The 20,530-nt window shown below is 44.7% G+C and overlaps 1 protein-coding gene across 3 annotated transcripts in view; it reads left to right on the top strand.

The window, feature by feature from the left end:
- The window catches only part of BNC1 (basonuclin zinc finger protein 1), a 38,003-nt gene extending 17,867 nt beyond the window's left edge, over nt 1-20,136 (top strand). For 2 of the 3 annotated variants that reach the window (XM_077918851.1, XM_028705910.2), the window contains exons 2-5: nt 4,765-4,867; nt 5,671-5,906; nt 9,605-11,514; nt 14,823-20,136. In XM_077918851.1, the coding sequence (XP_077774977.1) occupies nt 5,760-5,906; nt 9,605-11,514; nt 14,823-15,510 (2,745 nt within the window). In that variant the 5' untranslated portion in view covers nt 4,765-4,867; nt 5,671-5,759 and the 3' untranslated portion in view covers nt 15,511-20,136. The remainder of the gene's footprint in view (nt 1-4,764; nt 4,868-5,670; nt 5,907-9,604; nt 11,515-14,822) is intronic. The other variant, XM_077918852.1, reaches the window with a different exon arrangement.
- The last annotated feature ends 394 nt before the right edge of the window (nt 20,137-20,530 follow it).

Below are 20,530 nucleotides of genomic sequence, written 5' to 3'. Positions count from 1 at the left end.
TACATTTCCTTTGATACTGTACCCCATCATGTGGAAGTGAGGGAAAGTGAGGGAAACCAGGCAGAGGGCCTTCTCGGTAGTGGTGCCCGCTCTGTGGGGCGCCCTCCCATCAGATGTCAAAGAGATAAACAACTATCTGACTTTTAGAAGACATCTGAAAGCAGCCCTGTTTAGGGAAGTTTTTAATGATTGACGTTTTATCGTGTTTTTGGTATTCTGTTGGGAGCTGCCCAGAATGGCTGGGGAGGCCCAGCCAGATGGGCGGGATATAAATAAATTATTATTATTATTATTATTATTATTATTATTATGATGATGCTTGCTTGAATTCCTTTTTCTGTGCAACTGTACACAAGGTACAGGGGGCTGCCATAAACAGGCAGTGGAGGTATCAGTCATGGAGATTGCTTTTAAACACAAAGGAATTTAGTCGCTTTCTGCAAATGATCATTCCTCCCCTGTCCCAATATCCCCCCCCCCCCCGTTTTATCCCTGTTTTACTATTAATTACCACACTGTGTGCCTTTTTACTACTCGGGATGCGGGATGGGGAGGGCTTTTTTTTTTTGTCAGAACTCGCCAGAACCCAGTTCCGGCGCCTCTCAGGTGAGCACCATTGCCATTCTAAGACAAAAAAGGGAAGTGGTAATGGTGAATTCTGGCCCTTTTTTACTTTTGAAAAATAGCACTGGGAAGAAGCAGTGTGCATGAAGGCCTCTTTCAGGGGTGGGGTCAAATATGGCCCTTCAACCTCTGTCTCTGGCCCTCAGGAAACACTTTTTTCCCAAACCAGCATGGGCTGTATTTGTCTGTGTGAGAATGAGTGAGTGTCTGAGAATGGGAATGTAACTTATTCGGAATCATAACATTCCTATCAGCGATTGCTCCCTGTACAGTGGTGCCCCGCAAGACGAATGCCTCGCAAGACGAAAAACTCGCTAGACGAAAGGGTTTTCCGTTTTTTGAGTCGTTCCGCAAGACGAATTTCCCTATGGGCTTGCTTCGCAAGACGAAACGTCTTGCGAGTTCTTGCGAGTTTGTTTCCTTTTTCTTTAAGCCGCTAAGCCGTTAATAGCCGCTAAGCCGTTAATAGCCGCTAAGCCGCTAATAGCCGTGCTTCGCAAGATGAAAAAACCGCAAGACGAAGAGACTCGCGGAATGGATTAATTTCGTCTTGCGAGGCACCACTGTAGATGCCAAGCCTCACCTGCGACTTACTATCACCATCATTTTATAATTTGTATACCGTCTTTCTATCTTACAATACTCAAGGCGGTTTACAGGCTGAAGAAACAAAAAATGTACACCTTTTAACAATCGAATGCGATACAAAAATGTGGTAATAAAACAAAACTTTAAAATAAGCAACCTACACCAAAAAAGTAAGATTCAACAATCATTAGAACAGTATAAAATAATAATGTCAACATATAAAAGTTAAAAAGAAATCCACTCAACAGTTACAATAAATAATTTCTAAACTATGATCAATAAAACAATGGCAAGCCACAGTACATAAAATAATACAATATAAATTGAGAAGCAGAGACTAGAGGGTCAAGGCAGGTGGAAGGAGGCCTCGCCTGACAAAGTCTCTATGAAATATGACACAGTGCACTATTTGCAGAATGATGCCTGTAGTGACATCATCTAAAGATTCACACCCACCCCCCCTTTGGAGATACTCTTTTTTACCCATGCAAACTTATGCAGTTAAAACTCATATGACTGGTTGGCTTAAATTTCTTTGCTCAAGTTTCAGCCCTTGCAAAATGAGCTGGCGCAGTAGGGCATGATGAGTTTTTCAGCTTTCAAATTCCCAAAACGAGGGTTGCTAAAAAAGTTGGAGCATGACCTGGGAATTCTGGCTAAAATAATATAGTTTAGTTTTGCTTGGTAAGTAAAATGTGTGTACAGTTGCATGGAAATCATTAAAAACGATTTCCAAGTACTTGCAGATTATTATCATCATCAACGTCATCATTACGCGACATTTTCAGAAGGTAACATTAAAATTCTTTGGTTTTTCTGAAAGCAGTTTATGTGCTTCTTCACCAAACATAGACTTACCAAGCCTAATAATAATAATAATAATAATAATAATAATAATAATAATAATAATAATTTTATATGTTGTCTGATGACAGTAATAATAGCAGATTTTAATTCCTCACACCCATACCTGGGGGGGGGGAGCAAAAATTAAGTTTCACCCCCTAAAATGACATGCCCTACCAGGGTTGGGGAACTCACAGCCTTTCAGATATTTCTGGAGTCCCATCAATCCCAGCCAGCATCCCAAGTCAGGGATGTTGGCAGCTGGAATCCAGCAACATCTGGAGGGCCACAGATTCCCATCCCTGGAACTACAGGAAGAAGAACTAGATTTTAAAACACTTCAATCTCCCAGGACATGCAATACAAGATCTCAAAGTAGCTGTCTTGTTACAAAAGAATTTCAGAAATAGACTGGAAAGAGAAGTTGCTGAATTGCAACGTATTACCAAACTTAAAACCATGGAGAGACCTGGTCTGAATAGAGACATTGGATTCTTATCTCATTATACACGATAAAGCTATTTTTAGCCATCTCACCCTTTGCTTTTCCCTGTAAGACCAACTGCAGTCGTTAACAGATGTCATCCGGTTTGCCACACCTATCAGCCAATCACCCATTCCCACCACCCTTCTGAGTAATACCCCTTCCCACCCTCTCACTATATATAAGGGTCTGGTGACTTCTGTATCAGTGTATCTGAAGAAGTTTGCGTGCACACGAAAGCTCATAACAAACTTAGTTGGTCTCTAAGGTGCTACTGGAAGGATATTTTGTTTTGTTTTTTGTTTAGATTTTAAAAGATAGCCCTAAATAACACATCTTTTAAATGATCTGGGTTGCAATTGGTATCTATAGTTTGATAGTTAGAAGCATTTAAATACATGGTTTGGGGGAAAACCTTGCCCTTTGTTTTCTTATTTTAGGGTACAATCTCTCTAAGGTGAAGCATTTTTTAAGTCCCATTTATTTATTGGCATGTAGCAAATGTGGGTCAAACTACATGTGATGCTAAACATATCTTTGAATTTCGTGACTGGGGTTCTCCTTCTCTCTCTCTCTTTTTTTTTAAAAAAAAAACCAGCAACCTAACAGCAGCTGCAAGGAGGAACAGATTCAGATCAAAGACGCTAGCACAGGGTGTTTCTCTTTTGAAAATGCTCCCCCAAAGCTGGGAGTGAAATGGCAGCTTTTGGGGATCTTTCAGCAGGAAGTGGATGAATAGGGAAAGGGTTAAACCCGCCCCCGCCCCTTGTGCTGCTGTGCTGATCTAGGTCACCCTCCCCATCCCTGTGGCTGCTTTTAGTTAAAGAGAGAGAGGTGGAAAGAAACACATTTAGCATAATTTGTCATTTGACCCTAAATATTAGACAGAGAAGGCTGAGCTAGGAGAATGGTTCTCTCTGATGTGCTAGCTTTCTGTGGGAAAAGTGTGTGTGTGTGTGTGTGTGTGTGTATAGGGGGACGCGGGTGGCGCTGTGGGTAAAAGCCTCAGCGCCTAGGGCTTGCTGATCGAAAGGTCGGCGGTTCGAATCCCCGTGGTGGGGTGCGCTCCCGTTGCTCGGTCCCAGCACCTGCCAACCTAGCAGTTCGAAAGCACCCCCGGGTGCAAGTAGATAAATAGGGACCGCTTACTAGCGGGAAGGTAAACGGCGTTTCCGTGTGCGGCTCTGGCTCGCCAGAGCAGCGATGTCACGCTGGCCACGTGACCCGGAAGTGTCTCCGGACAGCGCTGGCCCTCGGCCTCTTAAGTGAGATGGGCGCACAACCCTAGAGTCTGTCAAGACTGGCCCATACGGGCAAGGGTACCTTTACCCTTTATATATATATATAAACATGGAATAACCTATATATATATATGAAAACATGGGATAACCTGCAGGGGAGAAATTTAGTTCAGTTTGCATTTAAAAGCAACCCCACCAAATTCATGCTTTCCGAAACAATATACCAACCGGAACACAGCAATCTGTTGAAATTTGCACATTTCTGAATTTTGCAACCATTTGTTGTGTACAGAAATGCATATGTTGGGGGAAGAGTGTGCATGAAAATCCATATATTGTTTTAAAAAAATAGCACAGAGAAATGCAAAAAGGTGTGTACCTGGCAAAATTGCACACAAACATGTGTATTTTAGGGAAATTCACACTAAAATGCTGGTACATATTCATGAGAACTTTAAAAAAAGAAAAAGAGACACCCTCAAACTAATGGGGAAATGTGAAGCACTGAACCTGACACTGGAAAAATGACAAACTTTGAGAAACCATCCTTAGTCTGAAGTAGTACAGTCCATAAAAAGGTTGACCCACATTGTGACTATTGTGCTATATTTCAACAAGTGAAAATCCAGACACAAAAGTTGTTCAGCTTTCCCTCCCAAAAAAATCCCCCCCCCAAATATGATGTTTTGGAGCTCTTTTTTAGGAATTTTGACCAAAAAAATCCCACTTCCAATATGGCTGCCATACACCCAGGTTTTCACAGACATTTAAAATTCTACCCGGACACTATTTTTCACGAACGAATCCCAGCTATGTCTAGGAAATTCCAGACATATGGCAGCCCTATCTATGCATATTCATAATTCTTCATTTTTTGCATATTTGCCCATGCTTGTTCCATTCCCCTTCCCCTTTCCTCTCTCCAGCGTGTTGCACATGTTACTCACCCCTTAACTTTTTAATCTCTTTCTGCTCTTTCAGGCCATCCGTTGCACTCTGGTAAGCTGCAGCTGCCAGTGCTTCAAACCTGGGAAAATAAACCAGCGACAATGTGACCAGTGTCGGCATGGATGGGTAGCACATGGTAATAAACCTCAAAGAATTTTAAAAGAAAATAAAAGATCCTTGCCTTACCAAGTAGCCACCAGCTGTCTAAGTACAGTTTTCAGTTTATTAACGGAGACATTGCAAAGTCACTAATAACAAAACTCAGAAATTGCTAATTGTCTATAGAGTCATATTCAGCTCAGCTTTGGGATAGTAAAGCACTTCTTTGGTGCAATCCATAACTCGTATGAATTGCTACGTAACTAATAGCAATTTGCTTTGCAAGAGGATTACATAATTCTGAATGTTCAGAACACGATTTAGGCTAAACTGGGGACAGTTTACAGGGAACCAGGCAGAGGGCCTTCTTGGTATTGGCACCCAGCCTGTGGAATGCCCTCCCATCACATGTCAAGGAGATAAGCAACAATACAACCTTTAGAAGACACCTGAAGGCAGCTCTGTATAGGGAAGTTTTTGATGTTTAATATTTTAGTATGTTTTTTGTATGTGCTGCCTCAGAGTGGCTGGGGCAACCCAGTCGAATAGGTGGGGTAAAAAGATGGTGATGATTATTACAGTCAACATGGTGCCTTCCAGGTGGAAAAATGGAGCTAACCAAAGTTCACAGCCCCATCCATCCCTAGCCTAGCCAACCTAACAAAGGGATCATGCGCCAAACCAGAAATTTGCACCCAACCCCTCCCCAAGCTTAAATAATTGGGAAATACTGTTCAAGTTCAAACCCCTAGTACCCCAATGGTGTTCTTTTTGTCTAATTGTTTCATACCCATTTATACGTAAGTAGTCACTCGCCTTTTGTTTTCCTTTTCTTTTCAGCCTTAAGTAAGCTAAGGATCCCTAACCTATACCCCACAAGCCAAGTGGAAATAGTCCAGTCTAATGTGGTATTTGATATCAGCAGCCTCATGCTGTATGGAACTCAGGCAGTTCCTGTCCGTCTCAAAATTCTCTTAGATCGGCTTTTCAGTGTCCTGAAGCAAGAAGAAGTCATTCATATCCTCCATGCTCTGGACTGGACACTTCAAGACTACATACGTGGATATGTCTTACAGGTACATCTCTAGGTCCTCGCTCCCGCTAGGAGGGTGACAAGAGAATCGGGGCCGAAATGAGGCCGAGAAACCAGTGGTCTGTGTGTTGGTGGGCACCCCAACATCTGGAGAAGTACAAAGAATTTTTAAGAAAAGCTTTCTGCAAGCTTTGTTTCCTGAGAAGTTTGAATGTTTGTGAACGTTCTGCTGGCATCCCAGCAGCTCACCCAGTTGCATCAGAACTTGAAGCCGCACTAGCACCCTTATAATGCAGACATTCACCATAAATTTATCTATTTCAGTGATGCCATTTTGAACTTTTCCAGCATCATCAGTACCGTTACACCGGGGCAGAAGTTAGCTCCTTATGTTTACACAAATGCTGCTTCTCTATTGGCATTCTTGTTTCAATGTAAAGTAGCATTATGATTTACGTTATGGTATGAATAAATATTTCATGGCACTTGATAATTTTGCTTTTTAGTGTTAGGATTAAAAAATATGGGCTCAATTACCTTGAACCTTTTTTGCATGAAAAATTGATGATGATACATTCTTTATCATCTTAGAGAAGTCTTGTGTGCTCAGTGAAAACCCTCAGTAGGCCATCAAATACATGTTCTGTGATAAAATATTTATTACAGATATTGGGAAAAGTTAGGTATGGCTGGAGTTTGAAAGAACTTGCAACACTCTAGTGTAATTACAGCTGTGCTCTGTAAACACTGGCGAAGGATCGATGCAGGTTCATTTGTTCTCTGATCTTAGTAGCTTGGAAGATTATTAAACTTGCAGTGGAAGAATACTTGACTTAAATGTGGAGCTAAATCTTCTTCTGATTGCTCCATCTCTCTCTCTCCATTCGTACATGTTGTTTCGCTGGTACACGTCTTCATTTTTTTTCTGGGGTGATTGCAAAATACTTTCTAATCATCGGTGCTGTGTTAGAAAGAACAAATGTTGGGGTGATTGAAATCCAAGAATAATATATATCACAGAATTGCCAAGACAAGCTGCCCTCCGCCTTAGCAAATTGGGTGGATTGGGCTAGACAAAGAAGCCTAACCTCTCAGAAAACTGCCTGGAATAGTGATGGGCAGCTGTGGGTTCCTGAGCTGGATCCTGACCTGCTCACCCTCCTCACCCTGCACTTCCAACTCTGGCCATCACTTGGTCACTTTATAGGAAGGGCGATAACTCAGTGTTAGAGCATCTACTTTGCATGCAGGTGGTCTCAGATTCAGGTTCACTTCTGGGTATCTCCATGTAGGATTGGGATAGACCCCTGCCTGAAACCCTGTAGGGTCATTGTCAGTCACTGTGGACAATACTAAGCCAGATGAGCCTAATGCTAACCCTAAGACACAACCCTCACCTTGTGTCTATTTAGTCTGAGCTGCCCCCTACCAAAAAAAAAATAACAGTACAAATCAGGAATGCCACCGGGGCTACCTTTGAAGGTAACCTGGAAACTACAACTAATCCAGAATGCGGCAGCTGGACTGGTGACTGGGGGCAGCCGCCGAGACCATATAACACCGGTCTTGAAAGACCTACACTGGCTCCCAGTATGTTTCCGAGGACAATTCAAAGTGTTGGTGCTGACCTTTAAAGCCCTGAACAGCCTCGGCCCAGAATATCTGAAGGAGCATCTCCACCCCCATCGTTCTGCCCGGACACTGAGGTCCAGCTCTGCGGGCCTTCTGGTGGTTCCCTCCCTGCGAGAAGTGAGGTTATAGGGAACCAGGCAGAGGGCCTTCTCGGTAGTGGTGCCCACCCTGTGGAATGTCCTCCCATCAGATGTCACGGAAGTAAACAACTATCTGACTTTTAAAAGACATCTGAAGGCAACCCTGTTTAGGGAAGTTTTTAATGTTTAATGTTTTATTTATACCCAGCCAGATGGGCGGGGTATAAATAAATAAATATTTATTATTATTATTATTATTATTATTATTATTATTATTATTACAGTGGTACCTCTGGATGCGAACGGGATCCATTCCGGAGCCCCGTTCGCATCCTGAAGTGAACGCAACCCACGTCTGCACGTGCGCTGGTCGCAATTTGTCGCTTCTGCGCATGCGTGTGATGTCATTTTGAGCGTCTGCGCATGCGCGAGTGGCAAAACCTGGAAGTAACACACTCCGTTACTTCCGGGTCGCTGCGGAGCGCAACCCGAAAATGCTTAACCCGAAGCTACTTCAACTTGAGGTATGACTGTATTATTATTATTGCCATCCTGACCCCAAATATAGCCCTTTCAAACTCCCACTGAAGCACGGGACAAGGCAAACACAGTTCCCCTAGCCTGCTCCCTCTGTGGTTATCATGGTGCATGGAGCATCTTTCACCTGTTCTGGCAAGCAGAATCCCAGGTGTGTTGTACTGCAAGTGAGTGAGTGGGACGAGTGACAGGACATCAGAAGGAGTGAGTGAGTGGAGCATGTCTGTCTTGTCTCCTTTTTTACTGGGAGGTGGAGAAGGCCATGCAGAGTAGCAACTTGAGCACACAGGAACATAGGGAGCTGATTCAGAACGTTGGTCTGTCTAGTTAATATTGTCTACACTGACTGGCAGCAGCTCTTCAGGGTTTCAGGCATGGGTCTTTTCTGGCCACACTTGGAGACACCGGGGATTGAACCTGGGACTTGAATCTGAATGCAAAGCAGATTATCTGCCACTGAGCTGTGGCCCTTCCGCTTTGCAAGTTAAGCATAAGCGTCTCAAGAAGAGGTAGGCAACGTTGTGCTTTCAAATACCATTGGGTTACAAACCTCATCAGCTCCAGCCAGTATGACCAATGGTCAAGGATTATGAGAGTTACAGTCCAACAATATCTACTGTATTTTTCGCCCTATAGGGCGCACCGGCCCATAGGACGCACCTAGTTTTCGGGGGAGGAAATCAAGGAAAAAATATGATCCCCCACAGCTCTGGGAGCACGCAGCCTGTGCGCTACTCCAAGACCTTCTTCCTGCTTTTGCGGGAGGTGGCAGAATTCCCCCACCTCCCGCAAAAGCCCACAGGAGCCGCGCGCGACTGCTGCGGGCTTTTCGACCAGGAGGGAGAAGGGACTGAAACGGCCAGTCAGTCCCTTCTCCCTCCTTGGGGAAAAGCCCTCAAGAGCGGCGCACTCTTTAAAGGCTGCGCGGCTCCTGCGGGCTTTTCTGCAAGGTGGGGGAATTCCCCCACCTCGTAGAAAAGCCAGCAGAAGCCGCGCAGCCCCTTTAAAGAGCGCACGGCTTCTGCGGGAGGTAGGGGAATTCCCCCATCTCCCGCAAAAGCCCACAGGAGGGAGAAGGGACTGACTCGGCCAGTCAGTCCCTTCTCCCTCCTTGGGGAAAAGCCCCCAAGAGCCGCTCGCTCTTTAAAGGGTGCGCGGCTCCTGCGGGCTTTTCGACCCAGCTTGTGGGGCTGGCGATGTGGGGAAGCCCTGCTTTCCCCCACCGCCAGCCTCAAAGAGCCGACTCTTCTGGCTTCAGTGAAAGCAACGCAAAGCCTCCGGAGCACAGGCTTCAGAGGCTTTGCGTTGCTATCACTGAAGCCAAGGAGCCTGCATCCGCCCCATAGGACGCACACACATTTCCCCTTCATTTTTGGCGTCCTATAGGGCGATAAATACGGTATGTTAGCTGCCCCTGCACTGAAGCATCCATATGAATTTGATGTTGGTGTGTTCCTCTTTTACGTACAGTGTTGTCTGTTGTCTTTTTAAGGATGCTGCAGGAAAGGTCCTGGACCACTGGAGTATCATGACCAGTGAAGAAGAACTGGCTACTTTGCAGCAATTTCTGCGCTTTGGCGAGACCAAGTCCATTGTGGAGTTAATGGCGATTCAGGAGAAAGAAGGGCAGTCCATCATCATCCCCACAACCGCAGCCAATATGGATATTAGGGCATTCATCGAAAGCTGCAGTCAGAGGAGTGCAAGCCTCCCGGCTTCCTTGGACAAAATGAACCCTGTCAACATCCACCACTTTGAGAACGTTGTCAACAACATGGCCTTCATGTTGCCGTTTCAGTTTTTCAGTCCTGTTCCTCCGCCCCTCATAGGTTCACCCCCTGAGAGGCTTTTGATGGAGCAAAGTCAGGACTGCAGCAATGAACTCAAGCAAGATGTTCCCATGCAGTTTGCGGAAACAAACAGCTTCCTAACTTCCGAGTCTTCATTTCAAGGTGAAAAGGAGGTGGCCTCAACCAGCCCAGATATCGCTTTGAAGGACGACACTTCTCCAAGCGATTTAAGTTCGCCCGGCAGCATCACAAAGCCTGAAATGAGCCAGCTCTCCCCAGAAAGTAAAATAAAATCTGTCGATAAAAACGGCTTCGCCACGAGGAGAGGGCGTGTTTTTTGTACAGCGTGCGAAAAGACCTTTTACGACAAAGGGACTCTGAAGATCCACTACAACGCTGTCCACCTGAAGATCAAACATAAATGTACCATTGAAGGATGCAACATGGTCTTTAGCTCCCTCCGGAGCCGAAATCGACACAGTGCCAACCCCAACCCTAGACTTCACATGCCAATGAACAGGAACAACCGGGATAAAGATCTGAGAAACGGGTTGGCCATCACCGGACTGGAAGAGAACAAACGGACGGATTTTAATATTTTGCCTCCCGACAGTAGATCCGTTTCCAGCTACGGAAGCTCTTGCAGCGATTCAAAGACACAGCCAGGTTTTCACAGTACTGGCCAAAATGGCATTCTCTTTCCAAACTTGAGGACCGTGCAGCCAGTTCTTCCATTCTATCGCAGTCCGGTCACACCGGCTGAACTTGCAAATACTCCCGGCACCCTTCCTTCCCTACCTCTGGTTTCCTCGTCAATCCCTGAGCCGCTGGTTTCCAACGAATCGCCCTTTGATGCGCTGCCCAAGAAAAAATCCCGCAAGTCTAGCATGCCCATCAAGATAGAGACAGAAGCCGTTGATACCCCTAGCGCAGCTCACGAAGTTGCCAGCTCGGAAGACGACATGCCTCCTCGGCCGGTAAGTGACGGGCATGTTGAGATGGGCAGTTCTAGGATAGAAAAAAACCCAAACCACCCAATGGAAAAGAAGTCCCATTCAGGTACATCACAAAAATCCATTTCTGAAGATGGAGGGCCGACATATTTTAAATCTGTTGAGCCAAATAACACATGCACCAACGCGGACGAGTTGCATCGCCCTGAGAAAACAGCTAAGCCCGAACAAGGCAAATTGTTAAAGGTAGTTTCTTGTGAAAATGCCTGCAAAGATTCGAACCAGCAGCGCGATGTGATCAAAGCAGTGACAGAACCCCATGGCTATCTTAAAGAGCAACTGAATTACAGGATCCCAATGAACGACTGCGCTGAATTGCAACACCACTTGCTGAGTAGGGGGGCGTTTGGCACACTGTCCGGTAGGAGTGTAGCCGTTCCTGGTTTCGAAGCTTTTAAAGAGATAGATCGTGTCAGTCAACATGCGCCGCTAGGGCTTCAGAGGGAAGACAGCCGTTTCCATTGTGACATCTGTAAGAAGACCTTTAAAAACCCCTACAGTGTGAAAATGCATTTTAAAAACGTACACCTAAAAGAAATGCATATTTGCACCGTGGAGGGTTGCAGTGCTGCCTTTCCTTCTCGTAGAAGTCGAGACAGGTAAGAAAAGAGTGCACATAATCCTTCTATTATTATTTAAAAAAAAAATAAAAATAAAATAATAGTCCTACAATGGAGCCTAGTCTGAAATGCAAATAAGTTTTGAAGCATGTTTTTGTGGTGTGCCCCCTCACCCCATGTATCTTCCTCATGCTGTTCCGTACCTTATTGGAGCACTGAAAATCCATGGGACCAAACCTTGCTTTTCCCCCTGGAGAAGAAGGCATTGAATCAGTGGTTCCCAACCTTTTTTTAGCTATGCCCCACCTAAGTGTCTCTAAAATCCTGATGCCCCTCCACACCCCGTGACATAGAATACTGTTATTCAAAAAGTAAAGTCCTGTTCACGTGGAGGAAGCCTAAAAGGCCATTCACTGTTAATAACTCAATCTTGAATTGTCTTCCCCCCCAAAAAAACAACAACAACTCGCCCCCCTGTGGGGCGTGTGCCTCACATTGGGAACCACGGCATTAAATGAAACCCTGGAAATTTCATTGCTAGTAGATAACAGTGGTTGAAAATAATTTTATTTGTGGGTTGTCGTTTTTAGAGATGCAATTTCTTGCACACGTAGGGTAACAAGGTCTTGCATTTAACTTGCCTTTTCAGCTGTTTCCCTAAATTTTCAAAGCAAAATCTACAGTGGTATCTATGTATCTATCATCTATCTATCAATCATCTATCTATCTATCTATCAATCAATCAATCAATCATCTATCTATCTCTATCATCTATCTATCTATCTATCTATCTATCTATCTATCTATCTATCTATCTATCTATCTATCTATCTATCTATCTATCATCTCTATCTATCTATCATCTATCTATCTATCTATCTATCTATCTATCTATCTATCTATCTATCTATCATCTATCTATCTATCTATCTATCTATCTATCTATCTATCATCTATCTATCTATCTATCATCTATCTATCTATCTATCATCTATCTATCATCTATCGTCTTCTGAACTGATGGCAGAGGACTTAGTTTCCTCTCCTCCATCAATCACACCATCTGTTCAGCCTACTCCCTGCCTGCCCCCTCTGCTTTCCCCTCCCACTTCCCTTTTTGCCCTCTGGGCAGATAAGAACATAAGAAGAGCCTTCTGGATCAGGCCAAGGGCTTGTCTGGTCCAGCATGCTGTTCTCAAAGCAGCCAGGCAGGTGCCTATGGAAAGCCCACAAACAGGATCTGAGTGCATCGGCACCCTCCCCTGCTGCCATTTCCAGCAATTGGTGTTCAGAAGCACATCACCTCCAACTGAATTCCAGACATTCATTTTGTTCCTCTGGCTGGGAATGATGGGCACTGAGAGTCAAACAGGATCTGGAGAGCCACACGTTCCCCGTCTTGCTCTTCCCAGGAGCAGGTTCCAATTCAATCCCATTGCCAGCTGGGAAGTAGCTAACAAACAGGAAGAATTGTTGTGGACTATTTAAGGTCTGAGATTGCAGTCAGATATGACTGTTCCTGTTCAGAAGCTGCTGGCCCCAAATCTTGCTGCCTCCTGCTTCCGCTTCCCCCCTTCTCCACTAGCAGTATGGGTCACAGGTGGCGCTGTGGTCTAAACCACTGAGCCTCTTGGGCTTGCTGACCAGAAGGTTGGCAGTTCGAATCCACGCGATGGGGTGAGCTCCCATTGCTCTGTCCCAGCTCCTGCCAACCTAGCAGTTCGAAAGCACACCAGTGCAAGTAAATATATAGGCATCGCTGTGGCAGGAAGGTAAATGGCATTTCCATGCGCTCTGGCTTCCGTCACGGTGTTCTGTTGCGCCAGAAGCGGTTTAGCCATGCTGACCACATGACCTGGAAAGCTGCCTGTGGATGAACGCTGGCTCCCTCGGCCTGAAGCGAGATGAGTGCCACAGCCCTATAGTCGCCTTTGACTGGACTTAACCAGCGGTCCTTTACATTTACCTTTTACTAGCAGTATGTAGTGGCCAGATTTGCCTTCCTGTGTCAGGCTGTGGGGACAGAACTAAGGAGAAAATGCAACAGGGCTGCTCTGGCTGGCTCACTGCCCTCGCCAGACCTCAGAACTAGCTGCTGCATCCGGCTGTTCATCTTGAAAAACGGGACTAGCTGTTCTGTACTGGGAGAAAATGTGTTGTCTTACTTAAGGCTATGGCACCATTTGTTCATGGATATTAGGTGTGGGGAACCTTTGTTTCTCCAAATGTCACAGAACTGCAACTCCCGTTATCCCTGCCCATTGGCTATGCTTGCTAGGGCTGATGGGAGTTGTAGTCAGTGACATCTAGAAGACCAAAAGTTCTCCACCACTTGATGTATCTTGTCCTTTTAAAATTTTTGCTAATGTGGCTGTCTTGGTCACCCTACGCTCTGTTAGCTGTTTATGGTACGGAGATCAAACAAACTGGACTGAATTTAAGATATTGTAATGGAAATTGGGGTTTGCTCGTGCGTAAGTTGCCGCCACTCTTGGCAAGGTTGCCTGGATAAACCTTTCCCTGGCTGGACAGCCCTGACTCTGCGGCTGTCTCAGTCACTGGCAGAATCCGTCAGTGGGCGTTTCCTGAACTTCTTCCAACATAAAAGCTCCTTGACGGATAGTCTCCGCCTAGCCTCCCTGCGCGGAAGTCTTCTGCGCAGGGTGGGTGTGGGCAGCGGAGGACCCGTGCTCTCCCCGCTGGTCTCTGGCGAAGAGTCCTGGAGCCATCTCTCCGAAGCCCGCCTCTGCCCGCCTTTCTCCCTGGTGCCACGCTGATTTCCTTCCCCGGCCGATGAGTCCCCTCTCTCCCTGCTGGGCCCTTCTCCGGCATCGCTTGAGAGCCTTGTCTCCACTCCTGGCTCCGATGGCAGTTCCCTGACAGATATATTTTTAAAAATAATTTTATTTATTCTGCTCTTCATCTGAAGGTCTCAGGTCAGAAATACATAAAATTAAAACCAATCATATTAAGAGAGGCCAACATAAATTCCATGCAAATGAAACCGCAGCAACAGAAAAAATACAATCCTCACCTCGCCCTTCCCACAAGCCTGAACAAAGAGAAATGACTGCAGTGCTGTGATGAGACAGGTCATCCTAGAGGCATAGCCATCAATATATTACATGCCCTTGGTTGCCCATTTAGTACCCTTATCTCAATTGTACCCAAGGAAGGTGCCTCTATCTCCACACCATGGTTACATTGCTGTTACAGCATTCATCACTTGGGCGAGGGGTAGTATCCACGCTGGGACAATGCTCACATTCAGAGTTTGTGCTAAGTGTTGACTGTTCAGCTGCTTCTCCTCCTTGATTCTAACAGCATCCCTGATCTTCTTTCTCCAGACATAGCTCCAACCTCAACCTTCACCATAAGCTTTTGACCAAAGATCCCTTGGAAATCAAGAACCACCATTTCAATGCAACGTACCTCTTGAAGGATATGGCGAAAGAGATTTGTCCAGGCGACTCTTTGATAGGACAGGTTGGGCAGCAAACGTCGGTCATCTTCAAAGGGATGAACAGGACTGGCAGCCTGGTTTTCCCAATGAGCAAGATGGGAGAGGCCTGCCCCGAGAGCTACCAGTATGACCTGGTAAACGATGGGGCCGTTCTGGATTTAAGCACAACGTCCAGCATCAAGTCGGAGGGCAGTGCTCATTCCTCTTGGGATTCTGACGGAGACAATGAAGAAGGTCCTGGGGTTTTGGAGGACAGTGACGAAAGCTGTGAAAGTCCACCTTTGATCCCGAATGAAGACCTCTACCAAGACTGTTCTCTGGTGGAGAAGACTAACGAGAGTTTCTCAAGCATACCTTCCAGTTTGCCAATAACCTGCCACATATGCCAAAAAAGCTACAGTAATAAAGGAACTTTCAGGGCCCATTACAAAACAGTCCATCTCCGCCAGCTCCACCAATGCAAAGTCCCAGGTTGCAATACAATGTTTTCTTCTGTGCGCAGCAGAAACCGACACAGTCAAAACCCCAATTTACACAAGAGCTTGATCAGGTCAACAGGTAGCCCCCAGTAACATCTCGCTGTTGGGCAGCAGCTTCTGTTTGGTTAAGAGTCATCATTTCAACTTTAAAAAGAAAAGTGTAAGAGTGAGGTTTCCCTTTGTTTTGTTTTCTTCCAGCGTGCTTTCTTCCACAGTGCACACTGAAAACACAGGGCCACGTTCTGCTTCCGTTTACACAGTATGTGTTTTCACCGAGCAAAATAGGGCACACCGACAACACTAGCCTGAGTTTTTCACTTAGATGTAGATACACACTTTAAAAAAAAGAGAGGATCAGGAGACATAATAAAGGTACTCTTGATGGTTTGCAAGATGAGACACAGTGAAGACACTATTCCAATGTTTCGTTTACATGATCAATGTGGAGGGATGGGTGGGAACTGCTGGGTGAGCCCATTGGTTGAACTGGAGGGTTTTTAACGCTGTCGTTTCTATCCTGAGATCAAGGATCGGGAACCGGAACCTGTGGCCCTCCAGATGCTGTTAAACTCCAACTCCCATAATTCCCTGAGGCTGATGGGAGTTTGGAGTGCCACAACATCTTGAGGGACATACAGGTTCCCCACTTAGCCCATGCCATAATGCCATGATGGGGCTTTTTCCACACCTCTGTCTAACATCGTAGTGTGAAGGCTGGGCTACACATTACAAAAGAAAACACAAAGCTGTTTTTGAAAATGGGAGCGCCATGTCCAGTTTTCCCTTTCTCTCCCCAATGAGTAATAAAAAAATTTATCCCAGGGATGATGAACCTTTGACACTCAAGATGTGGTTAGACTGCAACTTGCATCATACCTGGCTATTGGCCATGCTGGTAGGACTGATGGGAGTTGGAGTCCACAACATCTGGAAGTCCACGCGTTCCTCTCTTTATCCATGTCATAATGTCATTCTGTTGCATTTTCAACACCTCTTCCCAGTGGCAACCAAGGGGATATGGAGGGGAAACTAAATGCACGGACGTCATTTTCAGCAACAGCGCCATGCTTGTTTAACACGCACCTCTGCTCCGAGGCTGACTTTGCAGTATTAAATAAATGTGGTGTTTCCCACGTAATTTATTATTGAATGCCAGAAACTAAAATAGAGGTTTTAGGGAAATGTAGCATATGATTCTGGAGTTCTTGATTTCAGGAGCTATTTTACTTGAAGACGTATTGTAGGGTTTTCTTCCACTGTGGGTTGTCCATTGTTTTTACAACATTTGAAGAGAGGAAAAGAACGAAAGGTCCCAGTTCTAGAAAAGACATGTAAAATTCTTGTCTAAATGAATAATGAGGCTGGCTCCAAGATGGATCTGTAAACTTCCAGACGCCAGAAGCCACTCAGCAGTTCATGGGTCTGTCTTGGAACCTGCTTCTGAGCTACTCCATGTCTGGGGATACACACACACACACACACACACACACACACACACACACACACAAAAGAGGACCAGCCTTGAGAAAAGAACAGAACATTCCCTCTTTGATTATTATTATTTTTTAAAAAGACTCTTGGTTAACTTTGGGAGCCTCTGAAATGCATCAGTTTGTACAGCCTAACGTGTCATAACATGCTTCCAAAGATTTTTGAACCACATACAGGACATTTTATAAATGCAGTGTGTATTTTTATTGCACTTTTTGATGGCTACATTGGGTATTCGGGGGGGGGGGGGCGTTACTCAGCATTGTCCAGCATTTTACAGGAAACAGCATGAGATTGGGGAAACTAAGTCATTATGTTTTGTTGATGTAGTTGTTTGCCACCAAGGGGAGAATGCTGGTCTTTGTTGCAACATAAAGAAGAGTAATCCATTTAGCTTTGTTGACACTCTCTTTTATATTAAAGCATTGCTTAGTATAAATATAATAACTTTGTTCAATATCCTTGTCACTGTACGTACCAGTATTCTGCATTATGTTCTGTGCACTTAATTTGATTGGTCTTACGTTGTATTTAAAAAAAACCACTTTTAAAATATTTAATTTGTAATCATGTCATAGCATTGCTGTGTTTGTGTACATGGTGTGCTAATGTCTTTGATGAAATCATTTTGAATAGCTTAGGGGGGTAATACTTGTTTTTATTGACTAAGCATTTCAAATTATTTTCCCCCATTCAATCCAGTTTTGATCTGTTGTGGTACCCAGGCATGACACTGACTGCACATTTTGTACATACGATGCCAAAGTATTTTAAGAGTATTTTGTGGTTTCTGCAATGTTCCTCTCCCCCTGGAGTTTGCAGTTTAGCTAAATTTTAGTCTTGATGCTTTATTGGCTAGCTGGTGACTGAAAACTTTAGATTGAAATCTTGGACTTAGTATGTAGGGTGAATAGGAAAAACTGTCCATGGGTCTCAATGTTTAATTTATTCTACACAAAAAAGTTTGTAGCACAATTTCATATCACAGAGTAGATTGGTGATATGTGTTGCTCTGATGTGCCACATTTGATGGACACAGTTTGATGTGCTGGAATTCAGGCTGAGATCACTCCAGGTTCAGTTTTTATACACAGTAAACTAGTTTTCGGATTTACAGCTGATGCAGATCTTCAGCTGATTTAAAACGGAAGATTCTAGCTATGCATAGCCATCAGAATTCTGAATTTCCCATGTCAAAGTGCTGGCTGGCTGGTTTCAGATAGAGGTGGGACCATTCAGATAACCAGCTGCCGCTTCTTCAAGAGAACTTGGGTTGATTCTTATCTGGATTCCAGCTTTGCAAAATGGGTTTGTGCACGGATTTCTCAAGAGCAAAATAGAGAGAGAAGGAGAGGAGGGTTGTTTGTGCTGCTGGCAGAATACCCTTGGATGTGGGTATGGGTGTGTTGGGTGTGTTAGCAGTGCAGTTTCTGCAGCAGCATGAATATTTACGTAAGGGCTTGAAAGAGCAGGGAATAAACCACGACATGGTGGCAAAGCAGAGGGAAATTGAAGGTTGTGAAAGTGGCTTACCATTAGATTTACTAAGGTTGAGACAACTCCATTAAACAAAACAGAAAGCGGAGCTACTGCTGTGTGTTTAGACACACCTACAAGAATTCCAAACCCACTGTGTGAGGTTAGAAAGATGGGGAAACAACCATTTTTTAGCTTTTCAGCATGGTCCGATCTGATGTGGTGGTGCAGCTAGAGTAGACAATTGATCAGCCTGACATTGGAGCTGTTTCCAAATTCTCTAGGACATACCCAGATGATTGATCAGCCACAACAGGCTAAAAGCTCACCCACGGAGCATTTTATTGTGTTTCTGGTTTGGCTCCACGGTGCAGCATTTGGGTACAAAGGAAGCATCTCGAGGGACAGCAGGTACCAGTAGATCAAGATACATTTCTATGAATGAGCCCTGGATGGAGTGGCCACTTTGAGGGTCCTGCAAACAGTGTTAGTTTCAAAGCAGGCCTGCACAACTGGTAATACATGTTTGGCAGCCTACCAGAGACTCTGTAAACCTATCTTGCTGTTTTAGAAACAGGTACTTTAAACACTGAACCAGCTTAAGAGCTCCCCATCCTTTGGAAGGACCTTCCCAGCCCACCTTTTTTTGGTCCCCAGATGTGAACTTGCTGGGCTGAGTCTGGAAAGGCACAGTTTTGATTTCCCACAAAGCCTGAGAGTGACACGACTGGTGCCAGGTGAGCAGGTGGGTCAAGCACCCACAGCGTGGGCCCTGCTGACATTTGTCACTGGCAGCTGCCTGATGATCCCAGGTGTTAATGCCAATACTGGCCTATAAACACCTGGCAAAGCTGGTGGGCTGCATTCAGCTTAGTGGGTGATCCAGGAAACTGAATGTGCCCAATTTTTGCTAGCTCTTATAGCCTAGGAGGTTCAGGATTAGCACCTGGTGTGTGTGTGTGTGTGTGTGTGAGAGAGAGAGAGAGAGAGAGAGAGAGAAGTGCTTAGCGCTGCCACATCCACAGCTATAAACGTATCATGAGCAGTTTGACGGAAAGGTAGAGAGAGCAAATGGAAATGAGTGCATTTTTTTTTAGTGCTATGCCATGTTTTCCGCTAGATGGATACAATAATGAAACTATTGCCCAGAAAACATTTGTGTCCGATGCTATTTTGCAGCAGAAATAAGACTACTTTTTTTCGTTTTTGCAACTGAACTGTGTCATTTACTTTTCATGTTGGAATACTTGTTTGGATAGAAAGTGGACTGCGGGGAGCCTGGGGTGGTATGCAATGCTAGTCCTACTCAGTGTAGACCCATTGGGGTTAATGGGCATGACTAACATAGGTTCAGTAATTTTAATGGATCTGTTCCGAGTAGGACATAGTTGAACACCAACCTTGGTCACTACAAGGTGGTCAAAACCAACAGGCTTCAGCCTTGATGCGGCTAGGTTGTGTCACCCTACTGAAGTCAGTATAACCGGGCGCAGGGTTGACGCCCATTACCAATATTTCCATTTATTTCAAGCTCTGTTTTGTTGTCATTGCTGTATAAATGTGCTTGCTTAATCTTAATAAGATTTGGGGTTTTGTTTTTGTTTTTATAAAAAAAATGAAAGAAGCCTTTGTCGTAAATGAAAGTTGTAATGCCCAGTTCTTGAGGTTTGTTTTTTCACTGTTCCCCTTAAAGTAATACCATTTTGTATTTTCTTCAGAATTTTCTATGTGTTAATAAAAAATATACAATAATTTTCTTCTGAGTGCATCCAGGCAAAACTCCCCTGAGGAATCGGTTTCTAGAATTAGCACTCTGGATATCTGATGCTGTTAGCTTTCAAACCTAAGAGGTTGCACGGCACCAGCTGGAGAAGGCCAAAGGTCACCCTAATCACAATATTTGGCTGCCAACACCAGCCAGCCAGATGTTCCCCAAAGCTCACAACTGGGGCAGTGTTTGCTACATAAAGGCATAGTGCCTCATGACATGGAAGGTCTATTGAGCTAGACTAGCCAATAGGCCATTGATGGGTATCGCCACCAAAATGTTGCATAATAGATGATAGGTAGACAGATTAGATAGATAGATGATAGATAGATGATAGATAGATGATAGAGAGAGAGAGAGAGAGAGAGAGAGAGAGAG

Source organism: Podarcis muralis, chromosome 14 (genome assembly GCF_964188315.1).
Source record: "Podarcis muralis chromosome 14, rPodMur119.hap1.1, whole genome shotgun sequence".
Taxonomy (NCBI): Eukaryota; Metazoa; Chordata; class Lepidosauria; order Squamata; family Lacertidae; genus Podarcis; species Podarcis muralis.
Note: the sequence above shows the minus strand (reverse complement) of the source record. Positions and strands in the feature narration are given on the sequence as shown.